Source organism: Scardinius erythrophthalmus (assembly GCF_964197995.2).
Source record: "Scardinius erythrophthalmus genome assembly, chromosome: 17".
NCBI lineage: Eukaryota > Metazoa > Chordata > Actinopteri > Cypriniformes > Leuciscidae > Scardinius > Scardinius erythrophthalmus.
The window spans coordinates 21,403,952-21,422,364 of NC_138237.1; the positions used below are offsets into that span (position 1 = coordinate 21,403,952).

Consider the following 18,413-nt stretch of genomic DNA (forward strand, 5'->3'; position numbering starts at 1 on the left):
ATGTTTGCTTTCATAAGAATGCTCTAAATATGTTTCTTGAGGCTTAGAAAATAATGACTTCAGAAAATTGCAGGACCGTTCAAAGGAAATGTGACTAGTAAAATACTATGTGTGGGAGGAATGAAAGGGAAAGTCTATGTGGGGAGATATATCCTGACACATGCGAATATGAGCTTTATGATTCTTCTCCTTCAGGGCCTTCCAGATGCTGAGTGACAGCTCTTTTTCAAGCAATAAATGACAGATTTTTTACCCCAGTGTGGTTTGTCCTGTCAGCTCTTTTATTGCCGATCACCAACCGGACATCTTGTAAAACAAAACTCTTTATAAACGCAACATCATCCCTCACATTCAAGAGAAACAGGCCAACAAGAGGGCCGTCTCTCTGTATGATGGCAATCTCCACCGTCCCATCCTCACCTGTGTAATACTGTCCTTCAGGCTGGGAGAGCGCTGTCTACGGGTGGTGGTGGTGGCCATGGTGGTGGTGGTCTCCATTATGGTGGTGGACATGTCTGCCGCAGCCGGAGGGGTGGCTGAGGTGGTCTCTGTGGACAAGACGGAGGGTGCATCCCCAACCAAACGCAAGTTTCCTGCCACCAGCACATTCGGATCCCCCTCGGCCGCCAGTTTCAGCACTTGCAGCCCGTTATAGTACAGGCCTGAGATATGGCCCTGGAACGGCCGCCCCTTATCCTGACCTCCCACTTTTATGGCTGCCTGGCTGTTGAAGATAGTCAACTGCCGACCTGGGATGCATCAGAGAGGAGATGAAGAGAGAGCAAGACAGAGAGAAAGAGAGAGAGCAGTACGACAGTAAAGAGAGACAGAGAAGCAAAAAAACGACCATCAGTACAGGCTGTTTTTGGCGTCACAGGTAGGATGTGTCTAAATCAGCTGATAACACTTTTAACATTTGAACCTGGTGATGAAAATCTCCAATTCTAATGGCTGTCGTTTCTGACCCGGATAGTGCAGGAGACAAAATGTTGTATTAAACATGATGTCAAAGATCACTCCCAGAGCCTGAGGTGGCTCCTCTATGAGAGGAGGAATGGAAGAGCCCTTATCATTATAGAATAATGGCTGTATATTATCATTTGAGTCTCATTAAACTAGCAAGGCTTGAGCTGTGGATAATGAACTGAATAAGGGGGACCAAATTGGAAAACAATATTTATGAGTATGTAAAGAGTTTTGGATATGTTTTATTCAGAGACAGATGCGTTGTTGATGATAATCTGCATGAATACGTGTCATCTGCCAGCTCAAATGTTAATGTGTCACTGAGGCAAGAGGAGTATCTCCTCCAGCCCCACAAATAAACATACATAGGGGCGCAGACACACATAAACACACACACATACACACACACACACACACACACACACACACTATGCCTCTGCATTAAGGATTTCGTCCCCAGAATCTCCATTGTCACTGAGTCATTTTGCATAGAAAATACCACTGGTTGAATTGATCATTTAGTTGATGCTCAGGAAAATAAAAGGAATCTGAATCAATATTATATAAAACTTCAGTGCTGCAACAGGTAGTCACAGCGCTAAAGGTTTGATTCAAGTGGTTTTGAATTATAATGGTGAATGTTAAGCAATCGGGCCAAACTTTAGATATAATTAAATGCCAACAAAACCTTCAGAATTACTACTTAAAGAGGAAAAGGATGGTTAACTCAAAGTGCCGTTTCCTTTGGCCCCTAAGTGCTGGACTGCCGCCATCCATTTAATCCTGATGAACAGGTACTCTGACACAGCTGATTATGAAGTGGGCAGTTGTTATTCCCTCTGTGAGAGCCACTTAATGTTTAATGAAGGGTTGCCATTTAACACAAGTAGGGTCTCAGTTTTAACAGTTGAAAATAACCAAGTTTGACATGAGAGCCGAGATAAAAAGACCATAACCTCTGAAAGGCATGTCGTAATAGAGTGGGAAGAAGCCAGATGGCCACTTTCCACTTGCACGTGTACTTTTATTGTACAGTGTAACAATTATTCTGATTAATGTGTGACATTAAGGACAGTTGCATACGGTGACATAATATAAAGTACCAATGAGAAAAATATGATATAAATGCTCTCTTTATCATCTCTGTGATAGTATTGCATGGGACTTACGGTGGCAGTTCACCCAAAAATGAAGATTCTGTCCTCATTTATTTACCTTCATGTTGTTCCAAACCTGTACAAGTTTCTTTTTCATGTAAAGAAGACATTATTATTTTTTTTTTTTACAAATTTGTATTTTTATATTAGAACTGTTTTTGTCTATTCAATGAAAGTCAATGAGGACCAAATCGACATTGGACTCCATTGACTTTCATTTAATTAAAAAAGCAATGAAAAGCTACTTTAAGCTATTTATCAGTGTTCAAAAGAACACTTTTAGGATAGTTTTTTAAAATATCCTTTTTTATTCAGTTCTCATTCATTGGAATATAGCGATCAGGACAGCATCTAAAATTTCTCCTTTTGTGTCTTGTTTGGAACGACATGAGAGATTTGAGCAAATAACGACAGAATATTCATATTTAGGTGCATTAATCCTTCCATTGCTATTTAAAATGTGCAATGAGATTAAATTTCCTCGCATGTCTGGAGAAAAGGCAAAAAAGGTTTTCCAGTGATTAACTCAAGGTTGGACAGATCTTTTCTTTGCAACTAAATGTACGAGAGCCAGTGACAGAGGTTAGAACATTTAATGGAGGAGAATGAGGAGACCAAAGAGCCTTTGAGATACAGAGCATGAGGCAGACACACATTTCTCACACAAAACCCAGTCACCACAGTCATACAGGACACAGACCTGATGTATGAGAGCTTTGTGTCATTATCATTACTTATAGATTAGAACTGATAAATAATTACACATGTTAAAGGGACATTGTAAATCACATATGAATGTGCAAAGGCTGACAGCAATTTTCCTCTCATTTGGCAACGAAAATGTCTTTCATTAATATTTAGACTGTTTAACCCTCTGAGTTAGTTTCGATTTAGGGGGGTTTAAGACGGAATTAGCTTTAGTTTAGTGCCCTATTTATATCGAGCGGTGGAAATCAAATCATACTAAGAGGAAATACTCATTGCATATATATATATATACAATCATATATTGACAAAATATGTTAGTTGGATGCACAAGGGAGAGCTAAACATCTGAAAATGACTTTTAGACAAATGTAGAACTGAACTTTGGATCACGTTATATTCTGCATGTTATTGAGTTCAATCAACAAAGGTATGCAGACCTAGAAAGGTCAGTTTTCCATTAAAAAACAGTGCAAGTGTATTTGTTTTACACTTAACATTTAGATGTGATGTTAGCTCAGCACATGAATAGAAAAAGAAGTTTGCATATAGATGAAAAAGGCGCAACCAACCAAAAAGTCTGATAACTTACACATCCAGTAGAGCATTACTGCCCAATATCCTTGATAATGTGCTGACGCAGGTGTCTGAGATCGTTTCTGCACTTTAATAACTGAGATGGTTTCTTGGGGAAAACCAAATACCATGCAGGATTCATCTATTTACAGATGTCTCACGGGTCCAAAGATAACTACGGTTGAGTTTTAGACTATTAAGCAAAAGGTCCGAATAACATAATCTGTTTTGTTTTCATTAGACTCAAAGGGTTAAAGGGGATTTTGAAACTTTATTCTGATTTTAAGTGTTAGAATGACAAAAAAGCAATAGTCCCTTTAACTGCTTGGGGTTGGAAAAGATAATTATATTTTTCTTTGGTAAGAGTTAGTGTTTTTTTTTTTTTTTTTTTTTTAAATCATCTTACTTCAAAATTAGCGAAGTCAGAGGGGATCACAGAAGGAAAACATAAGACAGCAAGAAAAATAAACTATTTACAGACAGTTGTTGCAGTTATGGTGCGTTGTTAGAGGTTAGTCAGGGATTATGTTTAAGATTAAACCTTTATCTCTGAAGTGGTGCAGTTCTAACTTAAGAATATGATATGAAAAGCACAAGCCACATGGAAATGACCAATTGGATTTAGCTTGCATGTGGGCAGCCACAATTCACAGTTTGTTTTGGCCCACTGTATGCCAATGCAAAGGGTTTGATTTTTTTGCAAGTTTATAATTCAAAATGGCTCGCAGCTTTGTGGTTTTAAGGGAACTGCACCTCTTACAGAGCCTTAATAAGTCATTAAGTCATTGTTTAATTAATCCATTTTTATTACCTTTGTCGAGTAGCCACTCGTCAACTACCCGACCAAGTCTGTATGGAATTCTTTGCCTGGCTATTGCAAGCCGTTCATTATCAATGTTCCCTTCAAAGAATTTAGAGAGACAGATAAGAGGTTAATATCTGGAAGTTCAAGCGTCACATGGTTAAAAACATGGCAACAAGACTATCAAGTTTAGCAAGTTAGGAAGTCTAAACGAGCTTTATGCTGGTAGTTATGTTGTTTTAAGGTGGATTGCACTTAGTTATTAGACAGTTTAGAAGCTTGAGACTAATTAGAGCATGTTTAATTCTGTTTAGAAAGCTTTGAGGACATATTTAGTGATCGTTTATCTTCTAGTTTTGGTCTGTTAATTGTGATGTCATCTTAGCGAATAATACTTGAGGAAAATTTCATACAATCAATAGGACAACAAAGATATCAGTGATAATGTCACATATTATAATGTGAAGCTATACAATGGTAGTGTTAAAACTGCTCCGGAAGACATTTTCTGGTCTCTACAAGAAATCAAAGTGCGAACAATGCAATCAGTTCTGTATCTAGTATCAACATCTTGAGGTACCTGCATAAATTAGCAAACGTGTAATTATAAAAAGACACAAAAGCTGTGATCGACTCGGTGTCATGGCTGCCAGATAAGAGACCGTTCCCTTTTTCTGACAGATCCCTTCATCAGAGCTAAAATGGGCTTGCGGGTCCTGTTACTCGCTCAAAAGAACAATCTCTTAATTTCACCGTTTTCTCTTCTCTGCTCTCCACCATTGTCCTGTCAAAATCCACGTTATCCTAATACCTCTTATTACAATGGCTCAGTCAATATTTTTGACACGCAATGACGTTTATGTCTTCTAAAATATCACTATATAACTTTGCAGCGGCCGTGACATTCCTAGAACCTTTCCTTCATCAAATTCAGTACATGGGGCAATGACATATGACATGTTCATGATAAAGAAAAATGTAAAATCTTTTAAAAATCTACTTCAAAGCATGTGCCAACTTCTAAGAAAAGAACTCTTTGAATTCATGTTGTTTTCATACAGTATGATTTAAAAACTTTTGTACCATTTTCGATAAGACTTAATGACCAATTTCAATAAACTCAGCATTTAATGACCATGTGACATGGTGTAATAGTAAATACATAGTAAAAGTAAAAATTAATGAATGAATAATAGAGATTCTAAGAAATAATAATAAATCAAAATATCAGATTAGATATTAGATATCAGATTACCCCCCCCCTTAGAAATGTAAAAATGTAAAAAATTAAAAACTATTTTTTTGTTGAAAAATATGCTCATCCTAAAAGAGGTGTATTTAATAGACAACAAAAAAAGATGAGAGTAGCGCCATTGACCCACATACTACGAAAGCGCAGAAATTCAGACACAGCCATTAATAAGTCATTTTGCAGTTAAAACTATTCTTTCTTGAAGGAAGATGTTGGTATGCCATGCGTTAACAGATTTTTTCTGACATACCACATACTGTGTCATGTTCCTTCTGTGACAGCCGTGTGAGATACAAGCCTTTCCGTTCGTCCTACCCACCCTGCAACCTGAATGAGGGCCAAACCGCCCACTCCCATAAGCCTGTTAAAAGAGCTCATGTGTGGTAAGTTCTGTGCTGAACCTTCAAAGAAAACTTGAAATAGGTCTTGTCCGTGAGTAAGCGACAAAAAAGGGAAAAACAAACCAATCAAGTCTGATGGATTGCTATTCACTGATTTTCACTAGATTCTTATTTATAAGGCAATGTAATGGTGTGCTGAGCAAAACACAGAAGCGAGCGGTCAGTTGTGCCAGTGTCCGCAGGGAGCAACAAATCTGCCACCGGGGAACATATCCGGTTATCTAATCCTCCGTTTTAATTAACTGAATTAATCGAGCCCGCTAATCTAAGAGATACACAGCCAGCTTCATTTACACACGTGAGCTTTGCGAGTGTTGGATGACACGCAAGACCAATATCATCGTTTTTAAATCCCCGGGATGACAGGTGCCACATAAAAGCCGTGCCATTCCATTTAAATGCGCATAACTCAGTTTTAAAGGAAGCATGACATGACTGTGACGACTTTGAAGCTGGGCTTTATCCCTTCGCTTTGGAAAGGCCGCCCCATCTGACTCTCACCTCCTGAGGGGGCTTAGGGGGAGACTTGGCGGATGGGAAGCCTATGTCGCAGCAGTAGAAAACCAATTTTCCCTTTCAGAAATCAGACGGAATCTCAAGCCCGAGCTGCAGGGACGCAGCGCCATTCAACCTCTGGCAATTTCGAAACAAGACCCCACACGCGGGGGTGGAAGGAGCGTAGCAGGTGAGCAGAGGCGCTGCTTTATTTGGCTAGAGCTATATTTTTGCAAGGACTTCTTGACGCTGCACTAACCCGGCGTGAAGCAGCACATCTGAGAAACCGATTGAAAAAAAAAAACGAGGACGGGAAAGACAGGATTGCTATTAGAGACGGAGAAAATGTCTTCCTGTGGAACAGCATCTATGAGAGGAAGGCAGCTCCCTGAGCACACAGTGGGGAGAGAGAGAGTTTGCTCAAGTTTAATTGGAAAGCACACAAGGCCAGGGGACTGCAGAGCGAGATGTTTGTATAGGACGGGGACGGTTCACGGGAACGACTACTGCAGGGTTGAGATCATCAATCAAGGCTTGTTACAAAAGTTTAAGGCTGTGCAATATCAGTTTACGGCGCCGACTATACCACAACTTGGGATATTCGAGGGTACAAAGAGCAACCTGCGAGAGGCGTTTTGGCTGGAGCTAAAAAATAAAAGCGCGCTTTGTGGTTCAAAGTTCGCACGCAGTTCAGGGATGGTGGATCTTCACAGGCACAGAGACACCTTCTTCAGCCTGCCTAGAGCAAAGCTGGCTAAAGTTGAGAACTGTAAAGGATCCAAATCCATCTCGGGCTGAATGTATTAGGCAAGGCAGCTTGGGGGGAAATGTGTCAATTTGCATTTGTTATTAGATTGTGCATGCGGTGGTTATCTAGGCGCTGCATGTGGTGACTCATAAATTCTCTGGGAAGAGTTTGAGGGTAAAAATGGCGCACTTCAAACCTAAATAATTTGCATTTGAAATTATAAATCAATTTGTACCCCTCAATAAGGCATGCCTCCAACATGGATGCAAATCCAGGTCAATGGCTTCAAACAACGTCCCACTGATTTGCGAGTGGAAATATACAGTGTCTCTCTCTGACCCCATGTGTCCAGTCCCAGGGGAAGCTGCTCCCAGTATTTCTACGAACCACACGTGTAATGGGATCCCCCCCCCAGATGGCTTTCCCCGCCCTCCACGGGGACTTACCTGATGGGAAGCGCTCAATGACGGGCTGGTTATCCACTTGGAGGGTGGCGTTGCCACCGCTACGTGTAAAGCGAACCACGTGGTACTTGCCGTCGTTCACGGTCACAGCAGGCTCATCTATGGTGATGTCATCTGTGCCCACATTGAAGATCACGCCGACCTTCCCTTGTTCCTGTGTAAGAATGGACAATTTATTCATAGGTGGACATTAAGGCTGAGTCATGATGGTTGACTAGTCGATAAGTGAGGTTGACTAGGAACATTTGGTCTTGTGTACTTTTTGTCCAAATACACTTTTTCACTATCACCAATTTATTTAATCCTTTTATTAATAATGTCCAACAGCATGAACGGATACATCACAGGTGTATTCTTTTTTCATTGACATTGTAGTGGAAACAATAAAATAAAATAAAATAAAATCCTTTGCCTTCCAAAATGTAATAACTAGCATTTAAAGCTGCAGTCCGTAGTTTTTCCTCTTTGTCGCCATCTCTGTTCGAAATCTGCAATTGCAGTTATTCGCGTAATTATCAATTTTACGTGGGTTGTGCCTCGGCACGGCACAGCGCGGATGAATCCAATGTTTTGAGGATAATGTGAGTCTGTCAGTCACTGCGCAGGTGTGGATACTGTCATTCGGAATCACAGATTATACTTTTTGGAAGTATGACCAACATAAGAATGTTCACCGGAAAATGTTCTGAACAAGTAACTAAGGCAAAAAAAGCATTGCAGTAAATCGCGCCAATTAAATCTAATGATCGCTTATCATATTACGTCAAACCGTGCAAATTATACTTTATTCTCAAATGGTTAATGTTAACAACATCAGCATTGCGCGACTACATTTAATGCCCTTATGATATTTATCCTTTGCATGGGCCCGGTTGGAGTCTGTTTTTTTCTGTAGCCACACCGAAGTCCGAAGTCTTTTGCATTTTACAACAGGTGAATCTCCAGTTGTCACTGGTGATTGTCGTTTGAACCTTTCTGGATCCGCCATCAAATTGATAAGTTTAATTATATCAAGTGCTGTGAGAAAAGGCTATAAATCTCCACCTCCAACATCCTCACACGCAATATAGCCTATTAGACGAGACACCTTCTTTATGTGTACAGATGTAACGTAATGATACAAAGACATGCTAAAATTTCCCGTGGAAATCCACCAGTACCACTGGAATTAAAAACATTATTACAAGCTTACCGTTTTGAATCGAGCAAAGGCAAGCAGATAGTTTTGAACACTGGCTGGTTATGTACTTGCTCAAAAATTTATTTTGGATAATTTTAATCTAAAAAAAGTTACAGAATGCAGCTTTAATGTACCATAAATGCACATTAATGTACTTTTTTTTTTTTTTTTTGACGTGACTAAAATTACAGCTTGTTTGGAAATGAAAATAAAAAATAAAATCAGCCCCTATGATGACTCCCATATGTTGAAGAAACCACCATATACATGTATTTTTTAATATATATATATATTTTAGAGATGCATTAATTAGTGTGCTGACAGCTAGACAGTTTGCAAACGCCCCATACAAAATGTGTATGATTGGGTTCAGGTGAACCTGAAACAAGGAAGCCCTGCAATTAAACAGGGCTTTCTTTAAGACCAATTAGTTGACTAGTTGTTCAGGCAACCACCAACAAGTCGATTTTGAAAATATATAGTTTTGCACGTGGATATAACAGTTAGATATAACATGCACCATCACAAGACCTAGCATTGGATATGACAATAAAATGAAATGAATGATGGCGAGAGCGATGGGGAATATCTTGCGAGCAAAGAGAAACATCTGGTCATGGTACAGTGGCTCACCCTTGGGAGAGGAGCTCAGCAATGTCCTTTGTAATGCAGGAGGGGAAATGGTGTGTGGCTCCATGTTTTGCATTCATCACCGCTCTTTCTCACGAAGGCGCACGCACACACACACACACACACACACACACACACACACACACACACACACACACACACACACACACACACACACACACACACACACACACACACACACACACACACACACACACACACACACACTGACTCGCCAGCTACTGACATCCTGACATGTATAACTACTGACAGTTTCCTGCTGTTTTTATTTTAACAGTGATTCTTTCCCTCCCAAGAACACTTCCACCTGCCACTAGCCAACTCTGGGTGGCGCACTTTGACGTTCAACGCCTCAGAAATGCTACCTCGTTCTTATAGTCACATTGTTAGGGTGTAACTTTACTATTCCACAGCTTTAGCATGGGCCACTATCAGTCTCTGGAAACAGCCAAAGCATCAATAAAAAAGTGCTTTGTGTTCTCTGACAAAGCCACGGATTGATAAAACTTCCACACACCTTTAGAGTTTGGATATATTCCTTCCTTCCTCTGACCTCAACTGACAGGTTCTCATTGAGATGCTGATGTCTGACAAATATCAAACAGAGCATGAGGTGAATGCAGAGTGTGTTCTGGAGTCTAAAGGGCGGAGATAAAAAACTAGCGAGTATGTGCTAATGCTGGTCTGATATTGACATCTCCTCACCATACCAATGAGGGCTAATCTACTGAATGAATACACAAGAGGATTTTAGCCAAATGGTAAACTATACTTTCATACAAAAGTCAAGCTAAAACAATAACAACAACAAAACAAAGAAGAGAATGTGAAAAGTTATGTTTTCATAGAAGGACAAATAATCTAATGAATTTTCATGCTGGCCCAGTTTGGTTTTTGCTGGATGCTGATTGATTCTTACTGGTTAAGTAAGTTAAAATGCACACCAGTATCCAATACTGCTGTAGGTACTTCAACAGCTACAATGAGTAACTGAAATTGCCCCGAAAGAACTAATTCAATTTGAATGTCAGTTCAAACGCACTCTGGCGTTACAGACTCACTGTACCATCACAATCCATTTTGTTTAAGTAAATCCAGGTAGAAGAATGACAGGAATGAAAAAGTTTTTTTAACAGAGAGTTTAATGCTTCAGTTGTTCGGATGGAACCATGTTATGAAACACTTCATCAGTCTCCTCACTCACCATTTTGCTCTATTTTTCATTTGATTTGAGATAGGCCTACTCTTTTCTAGTCATACGATACTGGGAGCAAAATGTCTCACTCGGTATGAAAATCAACGAGATGTGGATAAAAATGCTTGACTTGATCACAAAAATAAGGGCATGACTAACTATGACAGAGGAAGCCAATTGACAGGCAATTATGAATTTTACATTTGGATAAACTGGACCTCTTTGCAGAAATATAAGAACGATGACTGAGACACAGTCCAAAAACATTAAAGGCCAGATTTACAAACAGCTTGCGCCAACGCAAGCCATTTTTTTGCGTTAAATAAACAACTGTTAGGATTTACTAAAGACACGCAGTGAAAAATTAGCACTGAAAGGTGTGGACGGTTATTTTTCCAGCTGACCCTTTTGCATATGCATTTGTAGAAGTTTCCCTTTCAAATGCAAAACTTATGGGAGGAGAGTATTTAAACGAATCATGTAAGGTGATTCACAGTTTGCACTAGTCAATTTACTGGTATTTGCGCCATTATTTAACGCCCAAAAAAAAGCATGTCTTAAACCAGATGCTAATTTGCGCAGCTCCTGGTAGATTGCGTTGGTCATTATAGAAATTATCCGGCTGCGTCTGTGTTCCTTCATTTGCGCTGTCCTTAAGTCTTGAAGTTTTGAAGTGTTCTCTAAAGAACTTTAGCTCAAAATCCTCTGTCCTCAGCAGGAATTAAATACAGAAGGAGTGAGTGTTATTTGTTAAACTCAGCTGTACAATGCAGCTTGAGGACTCACTTGAAAGATGAAGCACAAAGATATTGAAGGACAGAGTGAAGAGATGAATAACGGATCCTTTATTCTAAACTGCACGACCTGTGGCCCCAAGTAAGGGGCCGATTGATGCCCTAAGTGCACAATGACCTCCTAATCTCATGACCATAACAGACGGCCAGAAACAGGCTAATGCAAGCTATCATTCATAGAGAGAAAGAGAAATGAGTGATTTATGATCCAGGGCCTCTGTGTTTGATGCAATACTGATGATGCATATGAGTGAAGGGCATTGTGGGTGACTAATCTCTCTAGAGGCCGCTGCTACTGAGGCAGGACAGAATAACCTGTCAACAGGCTGTCACTGCTGACTAAAGTGCAAAACACCTGGCTTTAATGGCCAGATGTCAAACATCTGGAAAAACAAAATAAAACAAAACTGACCGAGGGATTTTTTTATAAAGGGCAGGAGGTAATGTGAATAAAATGCCCAGATAAACAAGGGCAGAGAAGGATACATGCTCTAGGGTCAATTTACTGAACAGTTGTGCCAAAAAAACCTGCATCTTAATCACAAGTGTAATCTACTTTACCCAGACACAACCTGCACTGATTTAGCAGTAGTTTGCTGCATTCTACACTATCTAACACAATTAAAATAAGGGGGTGATTTTATTGCGGGAGTTTTACACTATTTTTCTCAGAAGTAGAGAGAGTAACAGCTTTTCATAAAAATATATTTCTGCCTCTATTTTTTTGAAGGGACAAGGTATCATCATATCTAAGGGTCCATGGCATCAAAAGGTTTGAAACCCCCCTGAATTAATGTATATTGCAGTAAACATAGCAGCATTACAGTTTAGATAAGTCCTAAACAGAGCACATGTAACTTTTGGTGAATATAATCTCCCACACACACTGCAACAGTCAAACTGTGGAGCTACACATTGATTTGCCCTTGTGCTGTTATAAAGCCACTCTCTCTCTCTCATATGGCTTCTCAAGCACATCAGCCCACTGCTCCTATCTGACCCAGGTCTGACCACACACGCATTGAGCTGCCACATCTGCTGCAGCTTCTATTTGAGCTTGGAGAGTGCGGAGTGTCTAGGAAGGAAGTGGAGCATTATGATATAAGCTGATGAGGGCAGAAGTTGAAGGAGAGGACAAAATCATCCCCCTCTACTCTTTCACTGGCCTCATGCCCTGTGGGCAACCCCATTGCTGCTTTAAAATGGATGATGTCCTCCACACAAGGTGAGTGAGCGAATGGACGCCAGTGGCGATTCTAAGAATGTTATTAAAGAGGGGAAACTCAGAAATGTGTAAGAAAGGGTCAAAAATATTCAAAATTTTAAATAGTGCCTGTCCCTTGTTGCCTGTCAATGACGTAATATCCGCGTTATCCCTGGTTTCCGCTTGTACTGCCATAGTAACCATGGCGACAGATGTGGACAACTGCATCAATAATATTTCTAAATAAATACATTTATTTTTGACTATTTTGCAGTAAATGCTCTTTAAAATATTCAGGAATATATATAACGATAGCTAAATGACTAGAAACTTTAGTAATCCCATTAGTTCCATTTAGGTCCCATTAGTTGCATTAACTAACATTAACTAATAATGAGCAGTACATTTGTCACATTATTTATTGATCTTTGTTAACATTAGCTAATAAAAACACGACTGTTCATTGTTAGTTCATGTTAGCTTAGGTCCATTAAATAATATTAACAGATTAGATTGATATTCAGACAACATTGGATTTTAATAATGTATTAGTGAATGTTGAAATGAACATAACTTCAACATAACACAAGATTTAAAAAATGCTGTAAAAGTATTTTTGTTAACACCGTAACACTTTACAATAAGGTTTCATTTGTAAACATTAGTTAATGCATTAACTAACATGAACTAATAATGAGCAATACATTTGTTACTGTATTTGTTAATCTTTGTTAACGTTAGTTAATAAAAATACAGCTGTTCATTGTTTGTTCATGTTAGTTCTCACAGTGCATTAACTAATGTTAACAAGATTTTAATAAAGTATTAGTAAATGTTGAAATTAACATTAACAAAGATTAATAATTGCTTTAAAAGTGCAGTTCATTATTAGTTCATGCTAACTAATGCAGTTAACTAATGAACCTCATTGTTAAGTGTTACCGTATTTTTCATTGTTAGTTCATGTCAACTAGTGTAGTTTACTTCTGTTAACAAATGAAACCTCAATGTATTGGTCACATTACTTGCCACTAATACTTGGGATAAGGGTTAAGTCGGATAGAGCAGTTTTGTTCTCCTCCTGAGTGTTTGGCTTTCAACGACCTATTGAGCGTCCTGCCAATGAGTGTCAGCTGAAAGCTCCTGGTTTTGAAAAGCTTTGCTAGATCTCACCAGAAGTCATGTTTCTCCCACTATCCCATGTTGGCCCAAACCTCACCAAGACCAGCTACACTCTCCTTCTCATTACTTAATCATAATCATTTTTTTTTAAACCCTTATAAAGGAATTTGTAGGATGAGTGCTGTTCAACATGAGGAAGCTCAACACCTTTTGTACCATTACAGCCCAGCAGGACATGATTTATCATGGCTGTAGAGCTGCCAGAAGAGACGGGACGGCCCAGACGCAGACATCTGCTCGCTGCTTAGTTACTGTATCACAGATACTGCAGATAGTCTGGAGAGATGGGAAACAGAGACAGTGCAGAGCTTTGCAGTATTGCTTAGATGTTTTTTTTGTTTGTTTGTGTGTGTGTGTATGAGAAACGAATGGGAGAAATAATACTGCTCAATATGGCAACTGTAGAAAGGGAAGCCTGTCTTTCATTTAAAGAGCCAATTGCTTTTTTTGTACAGAGGCATTATCTGTTTATTTTTTAAACTAGAAAGCATTTGCATTCGCTTGACCAGCCTAAAATACTTATTGTACCATGATTTGAGCTGAATAAATTAAACCTATTATAATCAATGCTGCCAAAATGTATTGCTGATTAGAAACATATGATTGAAATGAAAAATACTGACACAGTTTTGGAGATTTCAGAGTTTTCCCCATTAAGGGACTATGAGCTACATGTCTAGTCTAAAATAACTGAGCGAACTGATCCGCCTTAAAGGGACGTGTAATGAAGTTCTGATGGTGTTATGTTTGAATATCTTGCCAATAGGTCAGATATGAAATCTGAATCCTGTTGTCCCACAACATTCCGATTTCTTTTCACTACCCTATGTGTGGAAAAAAAAAAAAACAGGCATCAATTCTTGGATTAAAAACATGATGAATACACACAATTTCTACTGATTGAAATCAAGCGATCAAAATGTGATATCAACCATCATGCCTCATGAAAATACACAATTAGCCTGTATGCTTCAAAGCACTTCATAATGGAGAAGCCGTTGTTTTCAAAATCACTGTTTAAGGATCGCCTCCTGCTCGAGACTGCAAGAGGTTAGCATCCTTGGCACAAAATGATGGCTGCTTCAAAACCACCCAGAGGAAAAATAACCAGCTGGGAAAGATTCATTACCTGTCAGCATTTACCTTCCCAGAGAGCCTATGACCACTATTCAACACTGCATCTTGAGACAATAGCTAAAAAATCATTCTAAAAAGACAACTGGAAGCCCGCAGCGATTCAACTCCAATCGAGGCAGACAACCTTGTTTTGTGGCGACGTGTTTATGTTCTCTCCCTCTAAAATGGAATAGCCCTCTTTTCATTTGCATGAGTGCTTTGAAAACGCCTGCCCTACTTTCTGGAGGAGCAAAGGCGAGGTAAAGCGGAGGAGACAATGACTATTAAGGAGGCTAATTTTGAATAAGAGAGCCTGTAAACCCTTGAGGCAAATTTAACCACAGGCTTTTGTTCTGGCAGTTCAGAGTCTATCTGATAAGAGACAGGCTGCTCTGCATATTACCGATAACACTAATTAAAGGTAAACATGTCTTCCCGATCGGTGTGTGGAGGGTGGGCAAGGAGCGTCAAGCGAGGGCCAGCGATTGTGACCTTTGGCTGTGCTGCTCTAACGCATGGGCTCACCTGTCTGTTTACCCACACACACTGCGGGCTAATGGGAGTCACTGAACATGACCTTCACAGTCAGTCGGAGTGGGCTTAAAGAGACAAGTGCCATTGTTCTCTCAGGGGATTTGATTTTTAAGCACTGGGTAATTTGACAAAATGAAATGAGCTCAAAATCCCTCTAAATATCAAATAATTTGTATTTGGTGTCTAATAGTTCAAATTCTGCCATGCATTTCCTTAAAGCTGCAGTGTGCCATTTTTTTTTTGTCAAAATACTTTCAGCTACCCCAGCTTAAAGCCAGCACGAAATGGAAATTCACCTCATCTATTTTCTAAATGTTATTGATCTTATAAAGGGCACGCACGTGATGTCACCGTCAACAAGAGTGACTGCGGTTACGCCCACTGATGGTACAAAGACTGAGTGGCAGCATTGGTTTTAAGCATGAATCCCGCGAAAAACAATCCCCTAAAACAGGAAACAGTTTGAGATTGACTGTACAAATAGATTTGACAAGAAATCTGAGGTGCATTTTTACAGACTGCCGAAAGCTACAGAACAGAGAAGCAAATGGATCGCTGCAATTCACAGAAATAACTAGACTCCAGGCAGCGAAACGTGGATGTGCAGTTATCATTTTGTGTCAATATGTTGAATTTTGATGTAAAATCATGCCCTATGTATTGTATTGACAGAAATTTCTTATCAGAAAAATCTTCATTTGTGTTCCGAAGATGAACAAAAGTCTTGCGGATTTGGAACGACACGATGTATGGGTCGGGCGACAGGTAAAACAAACACAGGCCCAATCAAAGGCAGCAAATAAGCACATTTAACTTTTGTTTACCTTGTAATGTTTAATCAAACTGTCATAACTCAATCTTCCGTTGAAAATGACAGACTCTCTGGTGAAGTATGCCGGACTTCTCCAAGCATTTAGTCTACTTAAATCCTGACCCTCCACAATCGACAGCAAACTTGCATTCATTTTTGAGCACCCATATCTCAAAAATCTAATCAATATATCTAATATTTTACATATAGAGTTTATATAACCATTTTCTGCAGTCCCTTAAAATGACACAAGCTATACCTTTAATTCCATGATTAATTATGATTGACAAACTTGCATGTGAAATGAGTGGTGAATACTGAATAGGCTTTGATATGTAAACACAGACTGTAATACGTGAATTATGCCAATGACGTCATAACGAAGATTCCTGAACAACCTGTTTTTTAAACCATACCATAGTTTTATTTAGTTTATGAAAATTGAGTCGTTAAACTACAGCTGCATCCAAAATTGCATACTTCTTATTACGCACTTGAAAGGACAAACACAAACTAAAATATATCAAACTGCCCATTTTGGTGAGCATTCATTTAAACCAGGGGTGGGCAAACTTTTTGGCTCAAGGGCCACACTGGGTTTTAAAAATTTGACAGAGGGCCGGCCCAGTAGCAGATTATGAAGCACAATCTCATGAAAGTGCGTATCTATACCACAAATTTGATTTCTTGTGCCATTTATATGCCAAAAAGGTTTTTATTTATTTATTTATTTTTTTTTTTTTTTCTGCGTGCATGCTACACACTGTAAACCCCTTGGTTAGGATTAGGGGTGTGGAGTGCGTGCCTATTACACGCCATAAAGTGCATATCATATGCACGCGAAAACATATTATGCACTACAAATACAATTCGTGGTATTCGCACTTTCATAAGATCGGGCTGAGCAAACAGACAACGTTGTGGCAATGTCTGTGCGAAATTCAACAACTGAGAGATGACATTCTGACAATACATTTTTTATGCTAGATATCCCCCATTTAGTATGTTATGTTTTGATGTTAATTTTTAAAGATGTTAGATAATTATAGCCTATACTTTTTAAATATTGTGTAGCTATCCTTATTATTATTTAATGGCCTAACAGTAAATTAGAAACAAAACATATGCAAGTGTACACTTAGAAGAGTAAAAATTACAGGTTACGTTAATTCAACTTTATTAAAACTGAATGGCAATTTGCACTTCCAAAAGTCATACATTTGTGGAAATAAACAAATATACAAATTTATTTTAAGAATAATAAAATTAAACATAAAAGGCAAAGGCAGATCAGAATATTTAATGAAAAAAAAAAACGGGTTCTGTACATGGCAGACAGGGGAGCGTAGTTGAAAGCCGGACGATAAAGGTCGGTAAACGGAATCGGGCAGGATACATCCACAAATCCAGAGGAGCAAAGAAACTAAATAGCAGACAAATCAAAGGAAAAACTAAGGTGTGCAAGCGGTTACCAAACATTTTTTTTTCTCATTGAGTTTCCAAAAAAGGAAAAAACATTAACGTGCAACAAGTCTATGCGCTTAAGTTTCTGCAGAGACATTCTCTGTTTTCTGTCTGTTTGGTTTCCATGGTGACGCGTCATTGCTTGTTACACACACACACACCGCAGCCACAACAGCGCTGAATGAATGATGATCTGCTTTTATGTCATTTTTCCTTTTTTACATTTGTTAGCTATGGCATGAAATATCTGATATTCTGATTGTCAAATATATGCAACGCAATATATATATAACGCAAAGTATTGCAAGAAAAAAGGCAAAATTAATGCGATCTTAATACAATTTTTTTAAATACTCGACGGGCCGGATTAAACAGCCTAACGGGCCGCATGTGGCCCGCGGGCCGTAGTTTGCCCACCCCTGATTTAAACAGTCTGTTATGTCTTAAGTGAAAGTAGATAGTTTGGCAAATTTTTTATTTGTTATGTATTAATTCTTAAAGTGACAGTAGCCTAAACCTGCTGCTGTCTGAGTCCTTAAAGGAGTAGTTCACTTTAAAATGAGAATTCTGTCATCATATACTCACCCTCATGTTGTTTCAAACCTGTATGAATTTCTTTCTTCTGCTGAACAGAAAGGACGATATTTAGAAGAATATCAGTAACCAGGCAGTTTCTGGGTCCCATTGACTTCCATAGTAGGAAAAAATAAAATATA

At 39.0% G+C, this 18,413-nt stretch overlaps 1 protein-coding gene across 1 annotated transcript in view; it reads right to left on the minus strand.

Moving 5' to 3' along the window:
• The window catches only part of nrxn2a (neurexin 2a), a gene marked incomplete at its 5' end in the record, with an annotated part of 371,676 nt that overhangs the window by 16,293 nt on the left and 336,970 nt on the right, over positions 1-18,413 (minus strand). The window contains 3 exon segments of the mRNA XM_081391515.1: positions 421-749; positions 4,216-4,305; positions 7,549-7,720. Of these exon segments, the coding sequence (XP_081247641.1) occupies positions 421-749; positions 4,216-4,305; positions 7,549-7,720 (591 nt within the window).